Here is a 22,593-nt window from a genome sequence, read left to right on the forward strand (position 1 = left end):
TGTCCAGCCTCTGTTTCCTTTCCCTCTTCTGGTACAGGTGAAACATCTGGATCTTCAGATGTGTCCCTCCCCTTCCTGCCCACCTGAGAAGCCCCCGAGAGAGACACCTGTGCCGTAGGTACCCAAGGAGAGGTCAAATCCCAAAGCACGTCTACCCAGGACAGGAGGAGGACCCCAACTTGGCTTCTGCTTAGGAGAAAGGCCCCTGCCCTCCGTGAAGCCAGGCCTCCCACAGCCCCAGCATGGCTGCCCCATAGCTGCCCTGTGCCCGCTGCAGGCAGACCAGGGACTCCCACAGGCTGGTCCTCTTCACACCTCCCCAGGTTCCATCAAGTGTCATTCTTGTTCTTCAGCCTCTCCGTGTGGCCATTAGTTTAAATGTGTCCCTCTCTTCCATCTTTAAACAACATAACAAACACCAGTAAAACCCCAAATTAACTGAAAATTGTCTCTCCTCAGAACCTGAGGCCCCACCCAGCTATGGCCTGTGCCAGGCTTCAGCAGGGAACCGTCTCCCTCAACCCACCTGGCCCTGGTCTCCCCCCTCCCTTGAGACGAATCCCACCAAGTTCCTGTGCCACTCACCAGGGCACAGAGCGGTCCTCCTCACCCCCCAGCAACAACTGGCCTTGCAGCCTACCCTGTGCTGACCCCCTCCCCACCCGCTCCCCTGGCTGCCAAGACACTGCCAGGGACATTGCCCTCCCTGGTTTCTCTCTTGCCTCCCTGGCAGTGCCTTCTCTGTGGTGCCCTGGAGCAGCCCAGGCATCCGCCCCAGGCCCTGTCCCCAGGACATTTCCTCCCAGCCCAGTCCTAGCCTAAACACCCACCTGAGTGCCTGTAGGTCTTCTTGTCTCCAGGTCTGCCTCCTGAGAGCTCCGGGCCTTCACATCTAGATGGCATGGGACATCCTCCACGGCTGTGTCACAGGTGCCCCCAGGACTGCTCCTGTTGCCCCACCCAGCTGGCTCTAAGTCCCTGACCCATTTCCCATTACCAAGCCCTAGCACAGGGGTGTCCAATCTTTCAGTTTCTCTGGGCCACTTTGGAAGAATTGTCTTGGGCCACATATTAACACTAACAATAGCTGATGAACTAAGAAGAAAAGAAAAAAGCAAAAAAATCTCCTAATGGGCCGGGCGCTGTGGCTCACGCCTGTAATCCCAGCACTCTGGGAGGCCGAGGCGGGCGGATCACGAGGTCGGGAGATCGAGACCATCCTGGCTAACACGGTGAAACCCCGTCTCTACTAAAATACAAAAAATTAGCCGGGCGTGGTGGCGGGCGCCTGTAGTCCCAGCTACTCAGGAGGCTGAGGCAGGAGAATGGCGTGAACCCGGGAGACGGAGCTTGCAGTGAGCCGAGATCGCGCCACTGCACTCCAGCCTGGGCGACAGAGCGAGACTCCATCTCAAAAAAAAAAAGGTCTTATAATGTTTTCAGAAAGTTTATGAATTTGTGTTAGGCCCCATTCAAAGCCATCCTGGGCCACATGCGGCCCGTGGGCCGGGTTGGAAGCTTGCCCTAGGAATCTTAGATGGAGACGGAGGCTCCGTCTCACCTGGGTGTGGCACCCACTCCTGTGGCTCCTTTCCTCTCCACACTGGCCAAGCAGGAGCTGAATGTTTTGGAGGCTCCCTGGTGTCCTTGGCATAAGGCCCAGGTGCCCACTATGTGTTGGTGCCCGGCCTTTGCACATGCTGTCCCTCTCTGTGGAACACATTCCCTGGCCCGCACATCTTCCTCACCCCCATTCAACTCCCGGGCTCCACACAGTGCACTTCCTCAGGTGCTGCGCTGACCAGCGTGGTAGCTGCTGGCCACATGGCTATGGAGCCCTTGAAATATTCCAGTTCCAATCAAGATGTGTAAAATACACTCCAGATTTCAAGGCAAAAGCAAAAACAGCTCATTCACAATTTTTATGCTGATTTTATATAAAATGAAAATATTTTGGATAGACTGGTTAAAAAATATATTAAAATTAAGTTTACCTGCTGCTTTTTACTTTTCGAAATGTGATTGTCAGAAAATTTAAAGTCACATCTATGGCTCACACTATTTCTGTGGGACAGCCCTGCCTCTAGCTAGGGGCTTTGGTGAGAACCAGATGAGCTGATGGGTCTCCTCTGGGCCCTGCTTCCCCGGCTGCTGAGGTGCAGGAACTGCGAGGGGAGGGCAGCCTGCCACGGTGCCCAACACAGGGCAGGGCTGGACAGGTACAAGTGGAACAGGCAGATAAGCTGGGAAGGGCACAGAGAAAAAGAGCTCCTCGTGACAGCACTTTCCCACCTTTTATTATTCAACACATGGAAGGGGATGGAGACACAAGGATAGGGCAACGGCAAGTTTCAATAAATAAGAGAAACAGGACGGACAGGCAGTGGGGCCCATGCCTGCACGGCCCCACATAAATAACCAGGTTGCTGAGCCAGAGTGGAGGTCAGGGCTGGGCCTGGCAGCCACCGGCACTGCCCAGAAGCACTGGCACCACAGGGACGCAGAAACCACTGAGGCCCAAGGTGCACTCCAGCCCCACCAACACTCTTCTCCCTAAAGCTCCTGAGATCCTGGGGCCGGCTGGGCAGGCTAGGGCTCTGTATCACAGTCCTGCCGGGATCAAGTCTGTTTTTTTCAGTTTCAGTAAAAACAGCTGGGGGAGGGGCAGGCACATGCATTAAGCCCCTTCTGTAGGCAGAGCCATGGGTGGACAGCCCCGTTGGGGTCTAGAAGGCAGAGGCCCTGGAAGCAGCAAAAACGGGGCTGGATAAAGCTACTAATAGGAGGGATGGTAGAGCCCAGCTCCCCAGCCCCCCACAACCCAGCCCAGAACCCGCAAAGAGCTGAAGAGGCCCTGGGTACTGAGAACGTCTCTCCTTACTTCATAGTCAGAAAAGTGGACCCAGCGATGGCCATAGACGTGCCCAAGATTAGGACCCAGGGATTCATTCTCCTAGCCCAGGACTTTCTGTTCCCCCTTCCCTTTATAGACCTGCTGGAAGAGGAGGGGGAGGCACATCTGCTCTAGGGCCCTGTACAGAGGCAAGGGTGTGGCTAATTACCAAGGAATGGGGCCAAGGGTGACGGGCACGGGCCCCTCCCCTCTGCCAAGCCCAGCCCTCTGATGATACAGAGAATCCCATGGGCTCCTAGGATCCAGCCAGGGCAAGCACGGGGGTCGGGGCATCCCGCAGGGGAGCAACCTGGCAGCAGGGCCGGGGCGGGCTCGGTCTGCTCCTGTACACAGTGCCCACCGGCCACCTGCCTCCTCACTGGGGCGGACACTCCCACCTCCAGGCCTTGGTCTTTGCTGTCTTATCTGCTGGGCCATTGCTTCTCGATTCTCACAGTCCCAGCTGCAGCTCCACCTCCTCCAGGAAGCCTTCAGAACCTCCCAGGGCAGGGCCACAGTGTCCTCAGACTAGACCGCCCCTCAGATGACCAGGTTGCTCTCACTTAGGCGGACCACATAGCGGTTCTCCTGGTGGACAGGGGTGAGGGGTCAGAGCTGAGTCAGGGGCTGGCTTCTGGCTCCAGGGAAGTGGCCCCTGCCTAGGGCCCACCACACTTCCACCCCTGCCCCGTCTTTGGTCAGGGTTGGCCCAGGTGCTGACAGATACCTTTCTCCTTGACCCTCACCTCGGTCTTGTTCTCTGCTGGGGGCTTCAGCCACTTAGTATGGCTTCCGCCACTTCCTAGCAGTGCCTGCTGCTCAGCGGGGAGGCCAGGTTGTGGGGAGTCAGGGAGATCACCCGCCGAGGGCCCAGCCTCCGTGATGGTCTTCACCTCAGACACCATTGAACTTGTCCGTTGCTCAGGAATTCGAGCCACGCGGAACCTGTGAGGAGAGTGGGGCAATCATCCCCGTTAGCGGGGATCCCCAGGCACAGAGAAGGCAGCACGTGCCCGGGGTCACACAGCAAGTTCATGGTCCAAAGCCTGAGCCTGAAGGCCCGGGTGCCATGGGGGCCAAGATGCTGCCCTAGGGACACAAGGGCTCCATGTGAGACACAGCGGAACTGGGAAGTCCTGATCTCTCTGGCCACCCCCACTGCCCAGAGAGGCCCAATAAGGGCAGGGCTCCCGATGAGCAGGGTGCTCAGGGCCCAAGGTAGGGCCCTGCCTCCCCCTCCAGGCCCCCAGGCTGTCACGTCTTTACCTGCCCCTGCTGTGTCTGTGCCCACCTCACCTGCCCACAGACAAGATGGTGATCTCGCCCTGGCGCCCTGCCTTGGCCCCGGCCTTGGGAACCCTGGTCGGGTTAGGCAGAAAGCTGGGAGCAGAAGTAGTGGCAGCTACAGCCTCAGGGGACAGCAGCACCTCAGGCCACTTCTTCTGGCTACAACGGGAGCAGCAGGGGCCAGAGAGTGAGGCCAGGCCCTGCACGGTGTGGAGGTGGTGGTGGTGCGGGCAGATGTGCGGCACGTTCGGGGGCGCTGGCGGCAGCCTGCAGGGGGCACAGGCAGAAGTGGCCATAGGCCAGGCCAGGCCAGGGGCAGGAGACCCCAGCAGGCAGTGGAGGGAACAGGGTGACTTGAGGAGGGAGACCCAAGTGGGAGATCCCCAGGAGGCAGGCTGGTTAATGGGGTTTTGGCCCCGTCATCTCCCAGCAGCCCACTCACTTGGACACAGGCCTGTGGCTCGTCTGCACCAGCTGTTTGCTGTGGTACTCTTTCAGCAGCTCCTCCAGGGCCGCAGCGTTCTCTGTGGGCAGCTGCAGTCAGACCCTCGCTCTGGCCATATGGGACGTGCCTCCCACCACCTGCCTCAGCAGAGAACACCCCCACCTACCCTCCATACCACCGCTCCCAGCCGGAGCTGTGCACCTTTTCCTCCCACTTCATCAGGCAATTATAGGAGGCAGAGGTGTGCACTCCTGGGTCAGAGAGCACCAGGCTGCTCGAGGCACCCTGGCAGGGAAGGCAGAGCAGGGGGGTACCCTGCCCACCGCAGCTGCCTCACAGGCTTCTGGAGGAAACCCTCCTCTCCTGGGCACTGGGATGGGGTCAGATCTTCTCCTCACCTTTCTTCTCTGTGATCAGGCGCACCAGGACCCCAATGGTGTCCTCATTGGCATCCTCAGTCCGGTAGGCAGGGTTGATTCCTGGGGAAGACAAGGGCCCTGATCCTTGGGAAGAGGGGGAAGTCACGCTCCTGAGCTAAACCACGTCTGCCAGCAGAGGGCACCCCTGGCCTTCTTAAGGGCCATGAGCGTGTGCGTTTAGGTGACAAGTCTCCCAGAGCCCTGCAAATGTGGGATCCAGGCTCAGAGAAGCCCGTATCACCTTCACGACTCAACGCCACTGCTTCCTGCACCAACAGCCCGGGTGCATACAGGCTTCAGGGCCACGTGAACTCCAGTCATTGACTTGGGCAGAGGAGGGGGCGGTGCATCAGCATCTACTGGGTCTGCATTGTCTCCTCAGCCTCAGGGAGCTGTGGGCTGCCACCCTATCCAGAACTCCCCAAATCTACAGCAAACTGCCATTCCATGGCCTCTCTACCGTGCCCTGTCTGTGTAACAATTTAAATGAGAGCCCCTAGTCAGCTTTGGGCCCAAATCTCAAGAGTGTGAGAATGGGCCACGGTGATCAACCCTGGGCCCAGCAGCAAACAGAGCTCCTGGGACTTGCACCGAGGCAGCATCCAGCAGTTAAAGGAAGTCTCTAGGAAAACAAGTGCAGTCCCAGGCAAAATGGCCCTGAGTCACCACGTTCCCTCCTGCCAGCCTAATGATCCTGTCCCCTTCCTGCGCCTGCCAGACTTCAGTGTCAGGACTTAGAAGGGGCTCTGGCTCCCATGCCAGCCCCAGACGGCCCAGGGTGCTAGCAAGGGAGATGCCATTTCACTCATGATGTGACCACAGGATCCCATGGGCCCAGGGGAGGGTGTGTGCACATGGGCCCCTGCCTGCAGGGGAGTGATGGTGTGGGGAAGAAGGAAAGGGGCCTGGGGCCCTGGGGGTGAAGGTGGTAGCACATGCTTGTCCCTCTGGTTCCAGGCCTTGTAACTCAAACGACAGCCTGGGACCGAAACCCAAGCCCCTCGTGGTGCCTGCCCAGAACAGAACAGCTGCCCTGCCAGCCCTCCTGACACAGGGCACTCCCCCTACTGCAGGCCAGAGGTCAGAGGTCACCTTGAGTAACTCCAAGGCCATCTGACCCTGGAACCATACACACAACTGTGGCCTCCAAAGAGTCCAGATCCCCACATCTGGGCAAGGCTTCACCCAGGGTGGGATCCCACTGAAGCCCCTTGACCAGCTGTGCCGCCTCTGCTCTGCCCCCACGGCCACACCTCTGTCCCCTCACCTTTCCTCCCATGTTGTCAGTCTGCAGTGTCACCTCCCAGGCCTCTCCCTCTCAGACCCCAGAGGCCAGGCAGGGTTCTGCTGGCAGCCCTCAAGTGGAGCTGGGGCTGGGCTCATGCCCCCGTCCTCCCCACCTGGACCCCAGCCGGGCCTCACCACTGCCTCTACCTCCTGGGCCGGGCCCGACCTCCTTGTGCGCTGTGCAGTGGTAGCCCTTCCGCTTGAGGAGGTTGCACACCAGGATGCCCAACAGCCCCATGAGGCAGAAGACAGGCACGATGGCGATGACCGCGTACTGGGCGGCCGTCTCCTCTGGGCCACCTGCCCGGGTGCCGTTCCCAGGCTGCCGTGTCTCACCACTGCTGCTGGCCCCTGCTGCCACCTCCACGCCACGTCGGGCCCGCCGACCCCACGCTGAGCATCACAGACGATGGAGGCAGGAAAGAGGCAGACAGTGATACAAACACAGAGAGACAGGGGCCCAGGGCCTGAGTCAGAGGGGGCTGCAGGAGAGCCAATGCACCCAGGGCAGCCCACTCCCCGCCATGCTGGGGATGCAAAGGTCAACCCGCTGCCCTCCTGTTTTCCTTTCTGGCCATCTAAGCATTGTCCTGAACAGGCCTCCTCAAGATGGTCAGACACCCAGCCCCGCCCTCCCCTCACGCTGGGGTCAGGGAGTGAAGAGACGGCACACAGGGCACGTGCCTGAGCACAGGGAGATGGGATCTGCCTCCCTGTGGCCTGGCCATGAATCCAGTGCCTCAGGGGTGACTGACTCAGCAGTGGGAGGAGGTGCGTGTGTGTATGTGAGTGTGTGCCTGCACTCACTCATCTGCATGGGTTTTTTTAGGCAGGGTCTCACTCTGTTGCCCAGGCTGGAGAGCAGTGGTGTGATCACAGCTCACTGCAGCATGGAAATCATGGACTCAAGCAAACCTCCCACCTCAGCCTCCCAAGTAGCACCACCACGCCCGGCTAATTTATTTTTATTTTTTGCAGACAGGGTCTCGCTGTGTTGCCCAAGCTGGTCTCAAAGTGATCCTCCAGCCTTGGCTTTCCAAAGTGCTGAGATTACAGGCATTAGCCACTGCACTTGGCTGGCATGAATCTCTTTGAGGAGATGGGGACAGGGGACAGGGGACAGGTCAGCATGTGAGTCCCCAGCCCCCAGCTGTGGCTGCCACCTGCAGGATGCTCTCTGCCACTCGGAAGCATGGTAGACAGAAACAGCCAGGGGAGCGGCTGACTGTGCCCTGCTGGAGACCCTTTGGCTACACGCCCTGCCCTGGGCTGGAAGAAGGACCCCACTGCCCCCACATGAACACTGCAGAGGCTGCTGGGCTCCAGCTCACTGGCCCCCTCCCGCACATACACCTGCACCAGTCCTAGCCCCAGTCTGCCACTCACCATCACAGCCATGAGTACCCAGAGGTGCCCAGGAACACGGTTGACATGGAACACGGGGAACCCCCCAAGGCCCAAACCACCTGCGAGGAGGGAAGATACCACTGAGGCCCAGAAGTTTCCCCAAACACTATCCTTAGGAAAGGCTAGATGCCTTCCTTCCAGGCACCCTCATTGGTCCTGCCCCATCCCATTTCACAGATAGGAAAACTGAGGCCTGCTCAGGACACAATAAGGCTGGGACCCCAGGATCCAGAGTCCTAGTCACCCAGCCAGGAGCCCTCCCCGCACTCCCTTTGGCTTACCCAGGCCAGCAGTCTCCACAGAGTGTATCTTGAGTTGCCGTGCCCACCTGGGCCTCCAGCCTCCTCCGAAGGCTGCAGCGGGCATGGGGCTGACATGGGCTGGAGCCCCATGCAGCTGAGAAGGTGCCTGGGGGGCAGGGCCTGCATAATGTGCCCTGACCTGGGTTCTGTGGGAGGTAAAGGGTGAGAGCACGGCCAGGAGCCAAGTCTGAGGACCCCTGGGGGGCCAGGCACAGGACTCTGCCCCTGGCCCTCAGGGCTCTCCCAGGACAGGTAGGAGGGCAGGGCAATGCTCACCAGGTTGGGCTCCTCTCCAGGTGGGCACTGCCAAAGGGTTGTTGATGTCAGGGTGGCCAGAGGCCAGGGCAGCAGCTGGAAGAACAGTAGGCATTGAAAGAGGCAGAAAGTGCTGGGTGTGGGGTCTCTGGGGTCATCTATCCCCCACCTATTTCCTGAAAGCCCACTGGTGAGGACCACTGACCACTCCACCCGGGCTTCAGGGACACACTCTTCTAACCTCAATCCCTCACACTGAGGAAAACCTGTCCTGTCCCAGACCTGCTGCATGGCCAGTACCTGGGGAGGGAGAAAGCCACATCTGGCTCTGGAAACCCCAGATAAGGCCACATCAGGATCTCAAGCCCTTCCAGCTAACCAGAACAATGAGGAGGAAATGCTTCCGAATCCTCTCTCGTATTCTGGTATTCTGCCCCCCTTCCTCCCGCCTTGGGTCCATCCCTGCCCCCATCACAGCTGGGCATATCATTAACCAGCCTCATTTATCATCCCTGGAGCCAAGTCGGCAGGTGGCGCTTCCTATTCTGGGCCCTCCCTTCAGCGAAAGTCTCCAGGACCCAATCCTCCTCTGCGAGCTCCCCTCGACGCAAGGCCACCCCATTCACATCCACACACCCAAACAGGGAGACACATCCCAAAGGAAAGCTCCGTCTTCTCAGTGTGTGTCCCCAGCCCATTTCACTAGGAGCTCCCTCTGCTTCCCATCGTTAGGAATGAACTGCCTCTCCGAATCCCTCCGGGAGGAGACCTCCGTCCCCCAATTTGGCCTAGGCTGGATGGGGCCACCATCAGCTGCCCTGGAGATGGAATAGGGATCTCCTCAGACCCCAGAGCGGCTCCCAGCACCTGCTAAGGCTGGAAGGCCTCCTGTACATGGAGCAACCCTTAGCAAGGCCCAAGGCCAAGTCTTGCCCTCCCTGAGCTTCTAGCGTCACAGCAAAAAGATGGGCCCCAGAGCAGACCCCAAATGCTGTAAGTCTGTAATGCGGACTCGCCAGAAGCTCCAGGCAGCTGGCCTGATCCTATGATCCTGGGACCTGGAATCTGGGACCCCCTAGACCAATACAGATCTTGAACCCCAGCATCTGAGGTGCTATGGCTCTCAGGGTCCGAATCCCAGCCCTCTATGCCCAGTTTCCTCTTGGTGCCCAGCCTACCCTCCAGGCTGGGCTCTGTTCTCATGCCTGTGTGCCAACGGGCATCTTGCCCTCAGCCATGCCTGCCTTGCCCAGCAGGTCCTTCCTCCTCCATTTCCCTGACAAGCCTGGGTGGGCCCAGAGGTGCCTCCTAGGGTCCGACTGCCTCAGATTCTTCAAGAGCTGAGTAACTGAGCCCTGCCTGGCATGGGGTTCCCGGGGAGTGTCTGCACCGTCTTGCTGGAGGGCTGCAGGGCTGAGGGTGCGACTTTTCTCCTTCCCAGGGCCCATCCCCAACTCACCATAAGGAAGCAGGACAGGGGCCGGCACAGCAGACTTGGCTTCATCCTCAGGCCCCTGGTGGTCGCTGGCCTAGGGCAGATGGAGAGGAGGCTCGGCTGAGCGGCAGGGACAGGCAGGCAGCTGCTGTCCCCTCAGCACCACTTCCAGGATAACAGGACTCATGGGGAGCGGGCAAGGTGCTGCTGAGCAGGCAGAGCCCAGGGCTGCCGGCTCCACACCCCCAAGTCCCCAAGATGGGGTTGCCCTGCCTGGGAGCCGGCCTCACAGGGCAGCACAGGCAGGAAGGCAGGAAGAAGGCTCTGCAGGCTGGGAGACTTCCCAGAGGAGGAAGGGCTTCCTTCCCCTTCCTTAAACTGCCAGGTGCCCCGAGGCATCAGCAGGGGAAGGAAGTGCGTGTGGTAGCCTGTGTCCCTGATGACAGGGTTGCAACCAACACCCAACACCCCAGCCCGCCTCCACACTCCAGCCCAGTGCTCCAGGCTCAGGCTCCCACCGCCTCCTCCTCACAGGTCTGCAAGCATGCCCGGCCTCTGCCTTCACTCCTGCTGCTTCTGGTCCAAGGAAGGCCTTTTCCTTTACCCTTCAAAGCCCAATGCGAAGGCCTCTCTTTCCAGAAGCTTCTCTAGAAGCTTTCCCCAAAGTGGGTCTGGCTCCCACAGCTCCCCACCCCATCTAGGTCCTGGTCCTTCCGCGTGGCCACTGTCCATACCTCTTCCAGGGAGGCTGACTCCTGCCTTGAGGCTGGGACATGTCTGGCCACAGCTCTGCCCCGGGCAGACCTATGGGGCTGGGGTGGTCATGGCAGCCAGTGCTCTGTCTTTGTCATCTCTCCAGTACCTACTGCGTGCGGGCACTGGAGAAATCGGTATGAACAAGACAGATAAGGTCCCTGTCTGCAGGGAGCTCCAGCCCAGGGGAGACCCAACTGCAAGCAGAGAGGTGTCCCCGCCAGCTGGTGGTAAGTGCCAAGAAACAAAAGAGAGTGGCAGTGCAGTGCGTGATACTTCAGAGAAATATCCATGGTGGTGCCACGGCCCACCAGTCTGAGACTGAGGCCCCCAGGTGATGGTGGCCTGCTCTGGAGAAGCCTTCAGCCAGTGGATGAGGTGGACACAGCAGGACAAAGGACTCACATCAGACAGCAGAAGGTATGGTGGCAGAGCAAGGAAGTCCGCTGTGTACTCCCTGGAGGCCTGGCTTCAGGGACACCAGGCTGAGGGAAGCTGTTCTCCTCAGGTCACACACAGCCTCTTAAGCCCAGGGGCAGCCTGGGAACCCAGCCACTGGCTCAGGGCCGCCGCAGGCTGAGGCCCCCCGCTGTGACTCCAAGCCCAGTGAGGTGAGAAAAGCGCCTCCTGTGGTAGGTCCCAGGTCACTCAGAGCCCTCTCCCTGTAGGCAGCCCGGCCTTCCCGCCTAGAATAGCAGCCCAGAAACCGATCTGTCCACCCACCCTCCCTCTTGGCAGACCTCAGAAGGGCCCAGGGTTTGAGTTACACTCAGGGGAGGGAGTGGGCAGCGGTCACATCATCTCGGGACTCTCCAGGTCACTGGCAACCACTCTGGGTCCCAGGCCAGCTCAGGGGAAAGCCAGGGACAGGAGAAGGTAGGGCCACAGTATAGGGTGGAGGCCACACTTTGCAGTCAACACCCAACAAATGGCACCCCCAGGCCATTTGGGGAGGGCCCCCTGTCCTTCCTCAAATTTGGTCACAAGTCTTCCTTCCAGTTTCTGCCCCAAAGTGTCCTGTCCCCTTGCCAGGGCCCAGCTTCCACCTCGAGCCTGTCTCCCCATGGCCCCTCCCCTGTCCTTTGAGGGATCTAACCCACAGACCTGACCATGAGCCCTGAGTCCTCAGGCTTCACTTCCCCACTAGGCCTGACTATGTACGACAGAGCCCGATGGTGGGGGAGGAGGGGTGGCAGGCTGTGGCGGGCATGGTAGCTCACGCCTGTAATCCTAGCACTTTGGGAGGCGGAGGCAGGTGGATCACGAGGTCAGGAGTTCAAGACCAGCCTGACCAAGATGCTGAAACCCCGTCTCTTGTAAAAATACAAAAATTAGCCGGGTGTGGTGGTGCATGTTTGTAATCCCAGCTACTCAGGAGGCTGAGGCAGGGGAATCGCTTGAACCTGGGAAGCGGGGGTTGCAGTGAGCCAAGATCGCACCACTGCACTCCAGCCTGGGCGACAGAGCGAGACTCCGTCTCAAAAAAAAAAAAAAAAAAAAAAAACAAAGCCAGGGGCAACCCGATAGCCCAGCCTCCGGCTCTAGCAGCCCTCCAATGTCCCCAAGGTAGGCCCAGAGGGCTGACGCGGGGGTGAAAAGAGGCCAAACAACCACAGCAGAGAGCCCTATAACCACCCCGACTCCGGGTGGCACCTGCTAGGTGACCTGAGCCCACAGGAAGCAGCTTTGTAGCTGCTTATCTGCAGACAGATGCAGAGCTGTGTGATCTAGAACCTTCCAGGAGGAAAGCAGGGTCCAAAGGCCCAGACTCAAAGCCAGCAAGGGCCCACTCCAGCACACGCACAGACACTGCCACCTAGGGCCTTGCGCCTTCTAATTATGCACCTATTATGCACCTCCTCATTACCCCAAACCAGCACTTACTCCAGTCTGGCTGCCCGGCCCCCACACTTAGCCCAGACTGAGCCCCCGCTGGACTTGCCCAGTCAGGTAGAAAGGCCTGGTGCACACACATGTCCACACCTGCTGCTCAGCACCCCTACCCCCTGCCCCATGAGGCCTCCACTGTCTAAATCAGCCCTGGAACCGTGACCAAAAAAACAGTTCAGATGGAAGCCCCTTCGGCTGCGAGGGGATTTGTGAAGGCCCCATATCCACCTCTGCCTCACCCTGAAGGCTGGGCAGTCAGTGAGGCGCCAGAGCCTCTGATGCCTGACAGAGGAGAGCCACACCCAGCCACAGTGGATGGGGAAGAGGGGCCCCAGGGAGGAGCAGAGAAGGAACTTAGCTTAGAGGCCACTCCTCCCATGTCTCCTAGCCTGGGGCCCAGTCTCCACTGCCACCAACTCCCTGTGGGACCTTGACATCACTGGGTCTCAGTTTCCTCATCTACAAGATGGGGATGTTCATCTGGCTGGCAACGCTGTCACGAAGTTTTTGGGGGATTTCTGTTTTGTTTTGTTTTTCTGAGACAGTGTCTCACTCTGCTGTCCAGGATGGACAATCACAGCCCACTGCAACTTTGAACTTTTAAGTGATCCTCCTGCTTCAGCCTCCTGAGTAACTGGGACTGCAGGCATGCCCCACCATGCCTGGTTGAATTTTTAAATTTATTTTTTGTAGAGACAGGGTTTCATTACATTGCCCTGGCTAGTCTCCAACTCTTGGGCTCAAGCGATCCTCTGGCCTTGGCCTCCCAAAGTGCTGGGATTCCAGGTGTGAGCCGCTATGCCCAGCCAGTCATGGGGTTTAAAGGAGGTAATGAAGCTAAAGTAGGTCATGGGATTTCCTTCTCCACAGCCCTTCTCCTCTGCCCTGCTGGCAGAGGGCTGTGATTAAGTATTTGTTTGCTTACTTGTTTATTCCTTGCTCCCCCACCAGACAGCAGTGAGGCCAGGGACGTCTGTTTTATTTGCCACAAAACTCCACACCCAGCCCCATGTCTGAAGCAGGAGGCCTCCAAACAGGCTCACGAGGCGGGGAGGATTTCCTCAGACTCAGCCCTCCAAAAAAATGCCCGAAAAATGAGAACCAGAAATTCCCTGGAGAAAAGCCATCTAGCAAAGGCCATGGCCAGGGCCCCAAGCTGAGGGCCCAGACTGTGATTGAGGCCATAGGCGGTGGAGCCCCAGGGAGGTGCAGCCCCGGAGGCCTCAGGGAAAGAGGAAGCTGTGCCACCAGCCCAGGCCACAGGCAGCTTCCCCTTTCCCAGAACTGAAGCTCGCTGGGGTCACCTGGGCCCTGCCACGCCACTCCCCTTCCCCTAGGCGGGGCCCTCCCGTTCCCTACAGTCCCTAAGCTCTCCCAGGGCCTGCGCCCATTGCTCCTGCCCCGTCGCCCTGTCTCTGACCTCCAGGTCAGTCCCGCCCTGCAGCCTAGGTGCCCTGACACCCAGTTCTGGCCCTGGCCCTGGGCCAGCTCCCACCACCCTCAGGATGGCATCCTGACGCACCGACACCAACCTCCCCCACCCACATACCTGCCATGCTGAGTGCTTTCCACCCTCACACACACTGCAACTGCTTTCTGCTCTCCCCTCATCACTTGGCCAGCACCCACTCTTCCTTAGAGCTCAGCTCAAAGTCACCTCCTCCTGGAAGTACCCTCACCCCCACCTCCCACTCAGCATTCATGGTGCCATGCAGATCCCACTACCCAGCCCTTTCCCCACTACGAGCTGCCTGCTCCATGCCCAGTGCCGACCCAGGCGGGTATGGGCTGATTTGGGGGAGAAGGCAGAAAAGGCGCTCTTGGTAGAGAGCCCAGCTATGCCAAGCTAGAAGGGCCAGTGAGCAGGCTGAGGGGGAAGGAGCCCAGAGGCTGGGGTGGGTCAGAACCCAGATCTGAACCCCTGGACTAACTTGGGGATACAAAGTGTGGGGTGCAGTCCTGCTCTGCTCTGTCCTGCACTGGCTCTGTGGCCCGCCTGCAGAGGGCTGTGTTGAGGCTGAAAGGAGAGAATTACATTAAGTACTCAGCACAGGCCTGGCACAGAGTAAGCATTCCCCACACTTCACTGTGACTCAGTTTCCCTACGTGTGGAATGTGGAGGAGAAGGGCACACAACTTTTTTTTACATTCAGTGCCTGGCGCAGAGTCTGGTACACAGGTGGTGCTGGGTTCGCCCTGGTGGGAATCTGGAGTGCGGGAGGGTGGAGGAGACGGTAGGAGTCTGGGAAGGTTAGTGGGCAGTGCTCAGGTCACACCAAGGCTCAGCTGCCTGCCAAAAAGCCTGCACTTCCCCCTAGGGCCTATGGGAGCCTGGAAGGGTTAAGCAGGGGAGGGAGAAGAATGAACAGTTCGGTCTCAGCAGACTCCCCGGGCTGCCTGCCAAGAGAGGCCACACTGGAGGAGATGGAGGTGGGGGCCAGCGCCCACCTGGAGCAGGGCAGGTGGGGAGGCAGCTACTCTGCTTCCCAGAGAGTGGCTCCTGAGCCTGTGGACCTCCCTCTGGCCTTCAGAGGCTAGGGTTGCCTGGAAACACAGCTGGACACAGGCCTCCCTTGGTGGTGGCCGCACCCAAGGCAAGAAGACAAAGGCCACCCATCAACAGAGAAATCCAGGTTAGCAAGGAGCCCAGCGGTTCCCTGGCAACTGGGGCTGAAGTAGGGCAGTGACCACGCTGGGTGGCTTTCCCTCCTCCACACTCACGGGGAAAAGAACAGACCCCAGCCCTGTGCTGCTTCTACTTGCAGGAGAATTGAGCATTCCTGTTTCACAGCTGGGCAAACTGAGGTCAGGGGAGATCACTGGTGGGGGTCACAGAGCCAGTAAGAGATGAAGGAGGAATGGAGCCCAGTACTGTCTCTTTTCTGCCTTCTTTCACCCTGCAACTTAGCCCAGGACCTGGCACATAGTAAACGTCCTTGCAGTGTTTGCCAACCTGATGGTGGAGGCTAGCAAGCTAGTAGCACCCAGTAGGTGGCTCAACTGAGGGTCTGTTACTAAGGACCCAGGAGGGCCCCAGGAGAAGGTGCTGTTTGCACCGCCATCCCATGGGGCCTTTAGGAGTTGCCTGCATCTATACTCATTTGCATATTGTTCTAGTCTGTGCCAGCTCCGGCAGGAAAGGGAGCTGGGAACTGAAAGAGACAGGAAGACCGGGGAAGTCTGGGACTTCCCAGAGCGGGGAAGAAGAGGTCCCAGGGTGGAGCCCCAGCTCACTAGGGCTGCTGCTGGGAGCCCAGGGATGTGCGGAGGCTGGCTCAGGGCCACTCAGTGAGAAGGGCACTCCACTCCCGCCCCTTCCCACAGGCCTGGGCAGCCATGAGCTCCCAGGTCACCACACTGGGGTATGCACCCCTCAAATCCTAGACCCCTAATCCTGTACCACCTCGTGGCCAGGCAGCAGCTGCTCCCCAGCCCACCCTCAGCCACCCCCCTAGAAGCTGGGCATGGTTCCGCACCTCAGACCTCCTGGCTGCCACCGGGCCTGGGCTTCAGTGGCTCAGGTGGATGGGGTGGGGCTGAGGCTAAGGGGGCTAAATTGGCCCCTTGAGGCCAAGAAAAGGGCTGAGGTGGCCACACCTGGCCCACCCAGCTCCTCCCAGTCTGGGTATGGTACAGGTGCAATCCTCACCCCACTTCCTGGGTCGACTCTGGGGCTGGAGGAGGGATGTCTGAGACCAGACTGTTATCTCTGGCAGAGAGGGGGCTCCCTAACCCTCCTCACTGAGCACTACTGCCTGTCCGCTTCCCACTGTAAGCTGGCTCTCACCCCTCAAAGACACTGTTCCAGGCTTCACAGGGAAGAAACTGAGGCTCAGAGAGGCCAAGTGGTAGCCTGTAACAACTTCATCTTGAAGGAGATGAGGTTTACCTACCCTGGAGTAGGGGCAACTGGCAGGCGGCCCCTGCCTGTGCCACCCAGGCCTGGCATCTCCACTGCTTCGGGTCCACCATTGACCTCTCAGCACCACGGACAGCCCTGTGTTGCCAACCCTGGCCCAGAGACAGGACAGCAACAGGTCTGGGGGTGCTGAAGGACACCTCACTGCAATCCAGCTCATGCTCTGCTACATCCTCCAAGAAGCCACCTTTGCCACCTGCCCCGGCCATAAATCTGATCCCGAGTCCCTAATGTGCTCAGCATAGGCCCTGCCCCCAATCACCCTGACCTGGAAGACCTGGGCGGAGGCTTTGGGAGGGACTTGGGGGAGACCACAGCCCTGGTCTGCCCCATTCTCCAACTCACCCCAGACTTGGGGTGCTGGGGAAAGAGGCCTCCCCCACCCCTCCAGGGCCATCCCAGGTCAGGTCCTACCCAGTGGAGCTATGCTGAGGACTGGGGTCAGTGTATGCGCAGTGATGGGGCAGGGAAGAGACAAGGTTGGGCCCTGGAGCAGCTCAGAGTCCAGGGTTCAGACTCTGGCTCTGTCCCTTTGTGGATCTGCAGCCTTGGGCAGGTTACTTACCCTCCCTGAGTTTCAGGGTCTTCCTCGGCAAACAGGGGTGCTAGTCCCTGCCTTATGGGTTACTGAGGGCTCTCAACACAGCCCCACTAGTGCCAGAGGAACCCAAGCTCAGGACCAAGCAACAGCCAGCCAAGGTCACCCAGAGGCGTGGGTGTGGCAAGAGTGCTTTGGGGAACTCCATGTAAATCCTGGCAGCATGAGTAGAGGGGCCTCGGGCTCTCTGGGAGGGCCCTGGGTGCCCATGTCCCAGCCTCTGTGCAGGCCTGCATCCACCTGCTCCCACACCAGCCAGGGCCACGGTCAGGAAGGTAAGGGGTAGTTCAGCAGTCAGGAACCCAGCCCCAACTTCCCAAGCCCGTTTCCCAATTGCGCCAGTGCAGCTGACCTCATGGTGTGGTGGAGGACTCAGTGTTCACAGGCAACAGGGGCTCTTCTTACAATCAGGCCTTGGGCCAGGCATCCCCTCCTACAGGAAGCCTCCCCAGCCTCCCTGTCAAGGGGGCCCCCTCCCCTCTCCAGACTCCCCACCCCTCAACCCCGCCATCAGTTTTCAGTCTCCCTTGACTCCTCTAGAAGGGTTGAGGCTCCTTGAGGGAGGGAGGGATTGGGTGCGTGCAGGAGGCCAGACACGCAGCACGCCGGTGGTGTGGGTGGCCAACGTCCTCCCCTCTCACTGTTCCTCCTCACAGGGCATGCACTGGGCTAAGCACAGGTCCCTCCTCTGGAAGCCCCCACTCCTCTCTCTACCCGCACACTCAGACCCTGTTTCTAACTGGCTGTAGAGGTCCCCGCTGTCCCCCTCTGTCTGTGACAACTAGCCAGGGCACTTGCTCACAGCCACATGGGCAGTTTATTTATAGAGCTCTCATCTTTCCCAGGATGGCCTAGGAAAGAACTCTGGTCTTCAAGGCCAGCAGACCTGGGTTTGGATCCCAGTGACACTGGGGCCTGGCAAGTGCCTCCCCTCTCTGGGCCTTGGTTTCCCTGCCTGTGCTTGGAGGGAATGATGACCCCCAGGAGTATAAGGCTGAGGATGTGACAGCCTCCTGGGCCGTAATCCCAGGGATGGGCAGAGTAGGGATGCAGCATTGGCTTCTGTCCTCTCTGCCACCCCAGCCCCACTCAGCAGCACCAAGCCTAGGCCCAGACAGACACGGGCTCAGCACACAGTGGGTGTTCTCTCTGTCCAGAGACCACATCCCTGCTCCCCCATCGATCCTGAGTGGGGAATGGCGCCAAACACGCCCTGCTGGGTGATCTCAAGCAAAACCCCTTCCTCTCTGGTCCTCTCTCCTGCTGACCTGGCAGAAGGGCCGGCCCCATAACAGAGGTAGTCAGGTCCCACCCAGCCAAACTAGGTACTGACCAGCCTGGCCCTTCTCAAGAAACTAATGTTAGAATTGTCAGACAAACCCTTCGACCCTCACCTCCTGCCTGGAGACCAGGTTGGGGGCTGGGCGGGATCTGGAGTGCCTGACTCCAACACGAGTGGCCACGTGACTCAGCCTAGGGTTGCTCTCTGAGTCCAGGTTCCCCCATACCAACTTGGAAAGGAGAGGGCCCGGGTGAGTGCTATTGTGAGGAAATGCTGGGCCCAGGGCCTGGCGCACAGCAGGACCTGAGCAGGGACAGTTTCCTCTACTGACACAAGATGTTGAGGACCATGGCAAGCACTACACTTGCCCCCTACCCACAGGAGTGACCGTGAGTCTCTGCCCCCAACCCCAGCACACATTCTGCCTCAGGTCATGGTGAGCACCAGAGACCTGGGTGCAAATCTCCCGGTGCCTCCCAGCACACAGGTGCCAGGATCCTAGGGCAGCTGCCCATCCTCAGGAAGAGGCCTTGCCAGCACAGAGATGGCAGTGGGAGGGGATGGGTTGCTGGCCACACTGGCCCCACCAAGCTGAGCATGCAGTGCCCACAGGTACCCCAAACCTGTGCTCATTCCCCAGCAGTGAGGGAGGACACCTGGCCAGTGGCCCGCAACAAAGAAGACTAATTTCGGGCTGGGAGGGCTTCCTGGGCGAGGTGGAGCAGGGGTATACTCTGAATGGCCAAGAGCGTTCTAGAAAGAGGGAAGCTTTAAAAGCAAAGGCAAGGCAGACAAGGTATCTGGCAAGGAGAGGCAAGGGTGAAGATGTAAATTCTGAAAGACCTTGGAAGGAAAGGCCTCAATGCCAGATGAGGAGTTTGAACTATACTTTGCAGGCAAAAAGCAAGAGTTACTTTATGGAGGTCACTCTGGCAGTGTGTGGGAGAACCGATGTGGAAGCAGAGAAGCTGGAACCAGAGCCTGGGCAGGGATGGTAAGGCCGGAGCTGGAATATGAGGCAGGCAGACGTCGGGAAGGTGTGTCTTGGGCCTGCTTCCAGTGCTGGCCAACCTCCAGCCGCCAGGGAAAGTGTAGACACAGAATGGCAAACTCAGGACAGAAGGCAGGTACCGTGTCTGGAGGGTGAAGGTTCTGGGAGACCTTGGGTAAGTCCCTGAATTCTCAGAACCTCAGTCTCTCCTTCTGTGAAATGAGATTGCACCTGACGCTATGAGTAGCGGCAGGTGCTGACTGGCCCTCAATGTCTCCCCTCCTTGGCCAGACACAGGCCTCTCCCTCCAGCAGCTACCACACCAGTCCCAACTGTGGCCACACGTGGAAACCCAGCCTGGCCCCACTGTCATCCCCAGAGGCCCAAGTTCCCAGAAAGGTTTGGCTTGGCTAGGGCACAGGCTGAGGCTGGGGGCCTCCTTCAAGGCTGGGATAAGGAGAAGTTAACCCTTCCCCTCTTGCTCCCCCTCCCAGGCCCTAAGCTATTTCCACCTCATTGCTGAGGATGGAAATAACTTGGGCTCAGCCCCTAGAGACCACGACAGCTATTTTCATCAGCCCCAAGCAGCACAGCTTCAGTCATTGCAGAGAGGACGGTGGGACAGACACCATGATCCCCAGTTCCAGTTCTTGGCCAAGTGGCAACAGTGGTCAGAGCCAAAAGGGGTCTCTGGGAAGAACAGGGAGACCGAGGCCCAGAGAGAGTAGAGATCAGCTCAAGGTCACTCCCTGTCTGCTCCCCACCACAACATGCAGATGGATTTGGGGAAATGCCTCTAGAGCAACTGCAAAGAAGGGGAGGGGGCCTCTCAACTATGATGAAGGTCACCTGGGACTCTCAATTTTCCCTGCTACCCCTAAGCTGTGCTGCTAACTCCACAAACTCTTCAAAGCCATGGGGACACTCCCAAAGCCAGGTCCAGGCTCTAGAAGGCAGGGGACAGGTCTTTCTGATGATGTCTGGTTGGGAGTGAGGTCTGGGGAGGAACAGGAAGACCATGTAACCCACCCATCCCTAGTGTTCCAGACATGTGTGCACACACACACATCATACTTAGAACTCACAATGGGACACCGTGGCAAGGCCACACCTACTAGCCCAAGTTTGAGAGACAGAAGCCCAGGAAAGCCATGAGCGGTTACTAGGAAGGTGGGTGATCCTCTCTCTCAGCATCCCACAGGTCTCTGGGGTCAGAAGACCTGAATTCCAGCCCTGGCACTGTCCTGACTCTGTATGACCTTGGCCAAGTCACTTTGCTTCTCTGATCCTCAGTTCCTTTCTCTGAAACATAGTCACTACATCTCAGAATCACTGAGAAGATTCAACAAGACAGAACACGAAGTGTTCAGAACAGTGCCTGACACTGTCCCCGACCCTGTCCCCCATCCCTAGAATGCAATCAGCATTTTCCGAGAACAGCAGAAGACAGAACTTCCAGATCCTACAGCAAGTGCCACCCACTCCTAGACTAGGGAGCACAGCTTTCACCCCACCCTGCATGAACCCCACAGGCCCCATATGGGAGAAGGGGCCTCAGAAGGGTCTTGCCCAGATGGCGAAAGGGCCCCGCTCCAGCTCTCCAGCAAGAACTTAGCCTCCCAGACCAGAGACCACTCCCGGGGAACAAGTCTCTCCCCACTCTCCCCAACCCAAGGAACTGAAGAAAGGACACATAGAGAAGTGAATGTCTATGGATTTGGGATCCACATTGTCTATCGATCCATTTTGTGACCGAGGACCAGGAAGCCTTTGGGTGGGAGGCTAATGTTTCCTTGACCAGTTTTGGAGAAGGCTGAGCTTCCAACCCTATCAGTGGCCCCTGAGTGCAGACCCTGGGCCACTGTGTCCCCAAGAGAAGCCTGGCCCAACCCCCCCACTGCAGTGGGGGGAACACAGGCGGTTGACCCAAAAACAATAGAGGATCCCAAAGTGATGATTCACAGTCCATTCAAAGTCCAGCACCTCAGTGTGCAGATGGGGAGACTGAGGCCTGCGCGGGGATGCCGGGGGAGTCTGAGAGCAAGATTGTGCCTGGGTCCACTGAGAATACAGATTACACAGGGGCCGAACTTTGCCAGGTGTAGGGACTTCGATGCGTGGGTGTGTGGGTGCAGGTAGGCGGGGGCACGCTGAGACTACCACAGGGCCCCTTCCCTGCTGCCAGCTGGGCCACCCCACCAGATGTTGCCCATCCTCGGCTCTCTCCTTCAGCCAGGGCACGTCCGTCAGGGTCCATCTCTTCACTAAGCTGAACTCCTGAGGGGTGCCCTCGTGGGGACAGCCCTGGAGACCCCTTGTCTCCTAGTTCCCCAACTTCCTCATCACCCCCCATCTGCTGGAAGGTGTCCTACATCCGGTCTCTCCTCCTTCTGCCTCTTACTCATCATCGCCCTAGGTGCAGACGCACACACACACACACACACACACACACACTGACACCACTTGACCCCACAGGCACACCATGGCGCCAGCTAGCTTGGCTCATTCTCAGTCACTTGGTCTCCTCTCCCTCTATTTCACACTCACCGTAACGGGTGGCCCTGGCCCTGCGCCGGTCACGCCCCAGGCCACGTACTTCGTGACCCCAGTGACCCCGGGTCTCTCCCTCACAACACACGCACACACGCTGTCTCCCACACACAGAGCCCCTCTGTGTCGCCTGCTCGGCCCGGCGTCACCGCCCAGTGTCCCAGCCACACGTTCGCCTGGCCAGGCCGCCTCACGCGCCGTGTCACCCACAGTCACGGGCTGACACCGTCCAGACCCCCCCTCGGCCGCCCCGCGCCGCAGCCGCGCCGAGGCGCCGCCGTCCAGTCCGCACCCCAACCTGGTCTTGGTCCAAGTTTCCCGGGCCGGGGACCGCTCCGGGCCCCACCGGCCCCTCACATTGCAAGTTCCGCTGCTTCCCCGCGCGCCCCCCGACAGCCACGGCGCAGGGCCGGCCCAGAATCGCGGTCGGAGGACCTGCAGGTCCCGGGGCTCGGAGACTGGGGGGGGCCGGTGCGCGGAAGGCGCCAGGACAGGACGCGAGGCTGGGGGAGTAAGGGGGCGGCGCGCGGCAGGGCTGCAGCATCCGCCGCGCCCGCGAACTTCCTCAGAGATGCGGGGAGGCAGGGGGCGCCTCTAGGGTCAGTATCCCGCTGGCCCGGCCGCGGGGAGCGGACTCTGGATGGCGGCTCCGCGCGCCCTCCTTACCTGGCCGCGCCGCGGCAGCTCCAGCTGGGCTCCCTGTTCGACTCGGCGCCCCGGCCCGGCTCGGCTAGTGCCCGGTAAGCCGCGTATCCTGAGCGCTTTTGAATGAATCGCCGGCCGGGCCGGGAAGGTGCGCAGCCCCGCCCCCGCGCGTCACGGCCGCCGGCCCCGCCCCCGACGTCAGAGCCCGGGCTGCGCCCCCGGTCCGACTCACCCC

At 59.5% G+C, this 22,593-nt stretch overlaps 1 protein-coding gene across 7 annotated transcripts; it reads right to left on the reverse strand.

The window, feature by feature from the left end:
- Positions 1–1,432: 1,432 nt before the first annotated feature.
- RELT (RELT TNF receptor) lies at positions 1,433–22,545 on the reverse strand. Of its 7 annotated transcripts, none has more exons than XR_001889664.1 (12): positions 22,380–22,545; positions 9,755–9,824; positions 8,317–8,391; positions 8,020–8,186; positions 7,718–7,797; positions 6,467–6,724; positions 5,024–5,104; positions 4,623–4,704; positions 4,190–4,447; positions 3,640–3,838; positions 3,292–3,481; positions 1,913–2,992 (listed from the first exon to the last, which is right to left on the reverse strand). XR_001889664.1 is itself a non-coding variant. In XM_017894435.1 (11 exons), exons 2-11 carry the CDS (start codon positions 9,797–9,799, stop codon positions 3,434–3,436), a joined length of 1,293 nt encoding a protein of 430 aa, XP_017749924.1. In that variant the 5' UTR covers positions 9,800–9,824; positions 22,380–22,545; the 3' UTR covers positions 1,433–3,433. The 7 variants fall into 7 exon arrangements, 5 of the variants coding, with proteins under 5 accessions (XP_017749924.1, XP_017749925.1, XP_017749926.1 ...); XR_001889663.1 differs by having other exon boundaries at positions 1,913–2,742; positions 2,882–3,481; XM_017894435.1 differs by having other exon boundaries at positions 1,433–3,481.
- Between the last annotated feature and the right edge of the window lie 48 nt (positions 22,546–22,593).

Source organism: Rhinopithecus bieti, unplaced genomic scaffold, assembly GCF_001698545.2.
Source record: "Rhinopithecus bieti isolate Rb0 unplaced genomic scaffold, ASM169854v2 scaffold_21412, whole genome shotgun sequence".
Lineage (NCBI taxonomy): Eukaryota > Metazoa > Chordata > Mammalia > Primates > Cercopithecidae > Rhinopithecus > Rhinopithecus bieti.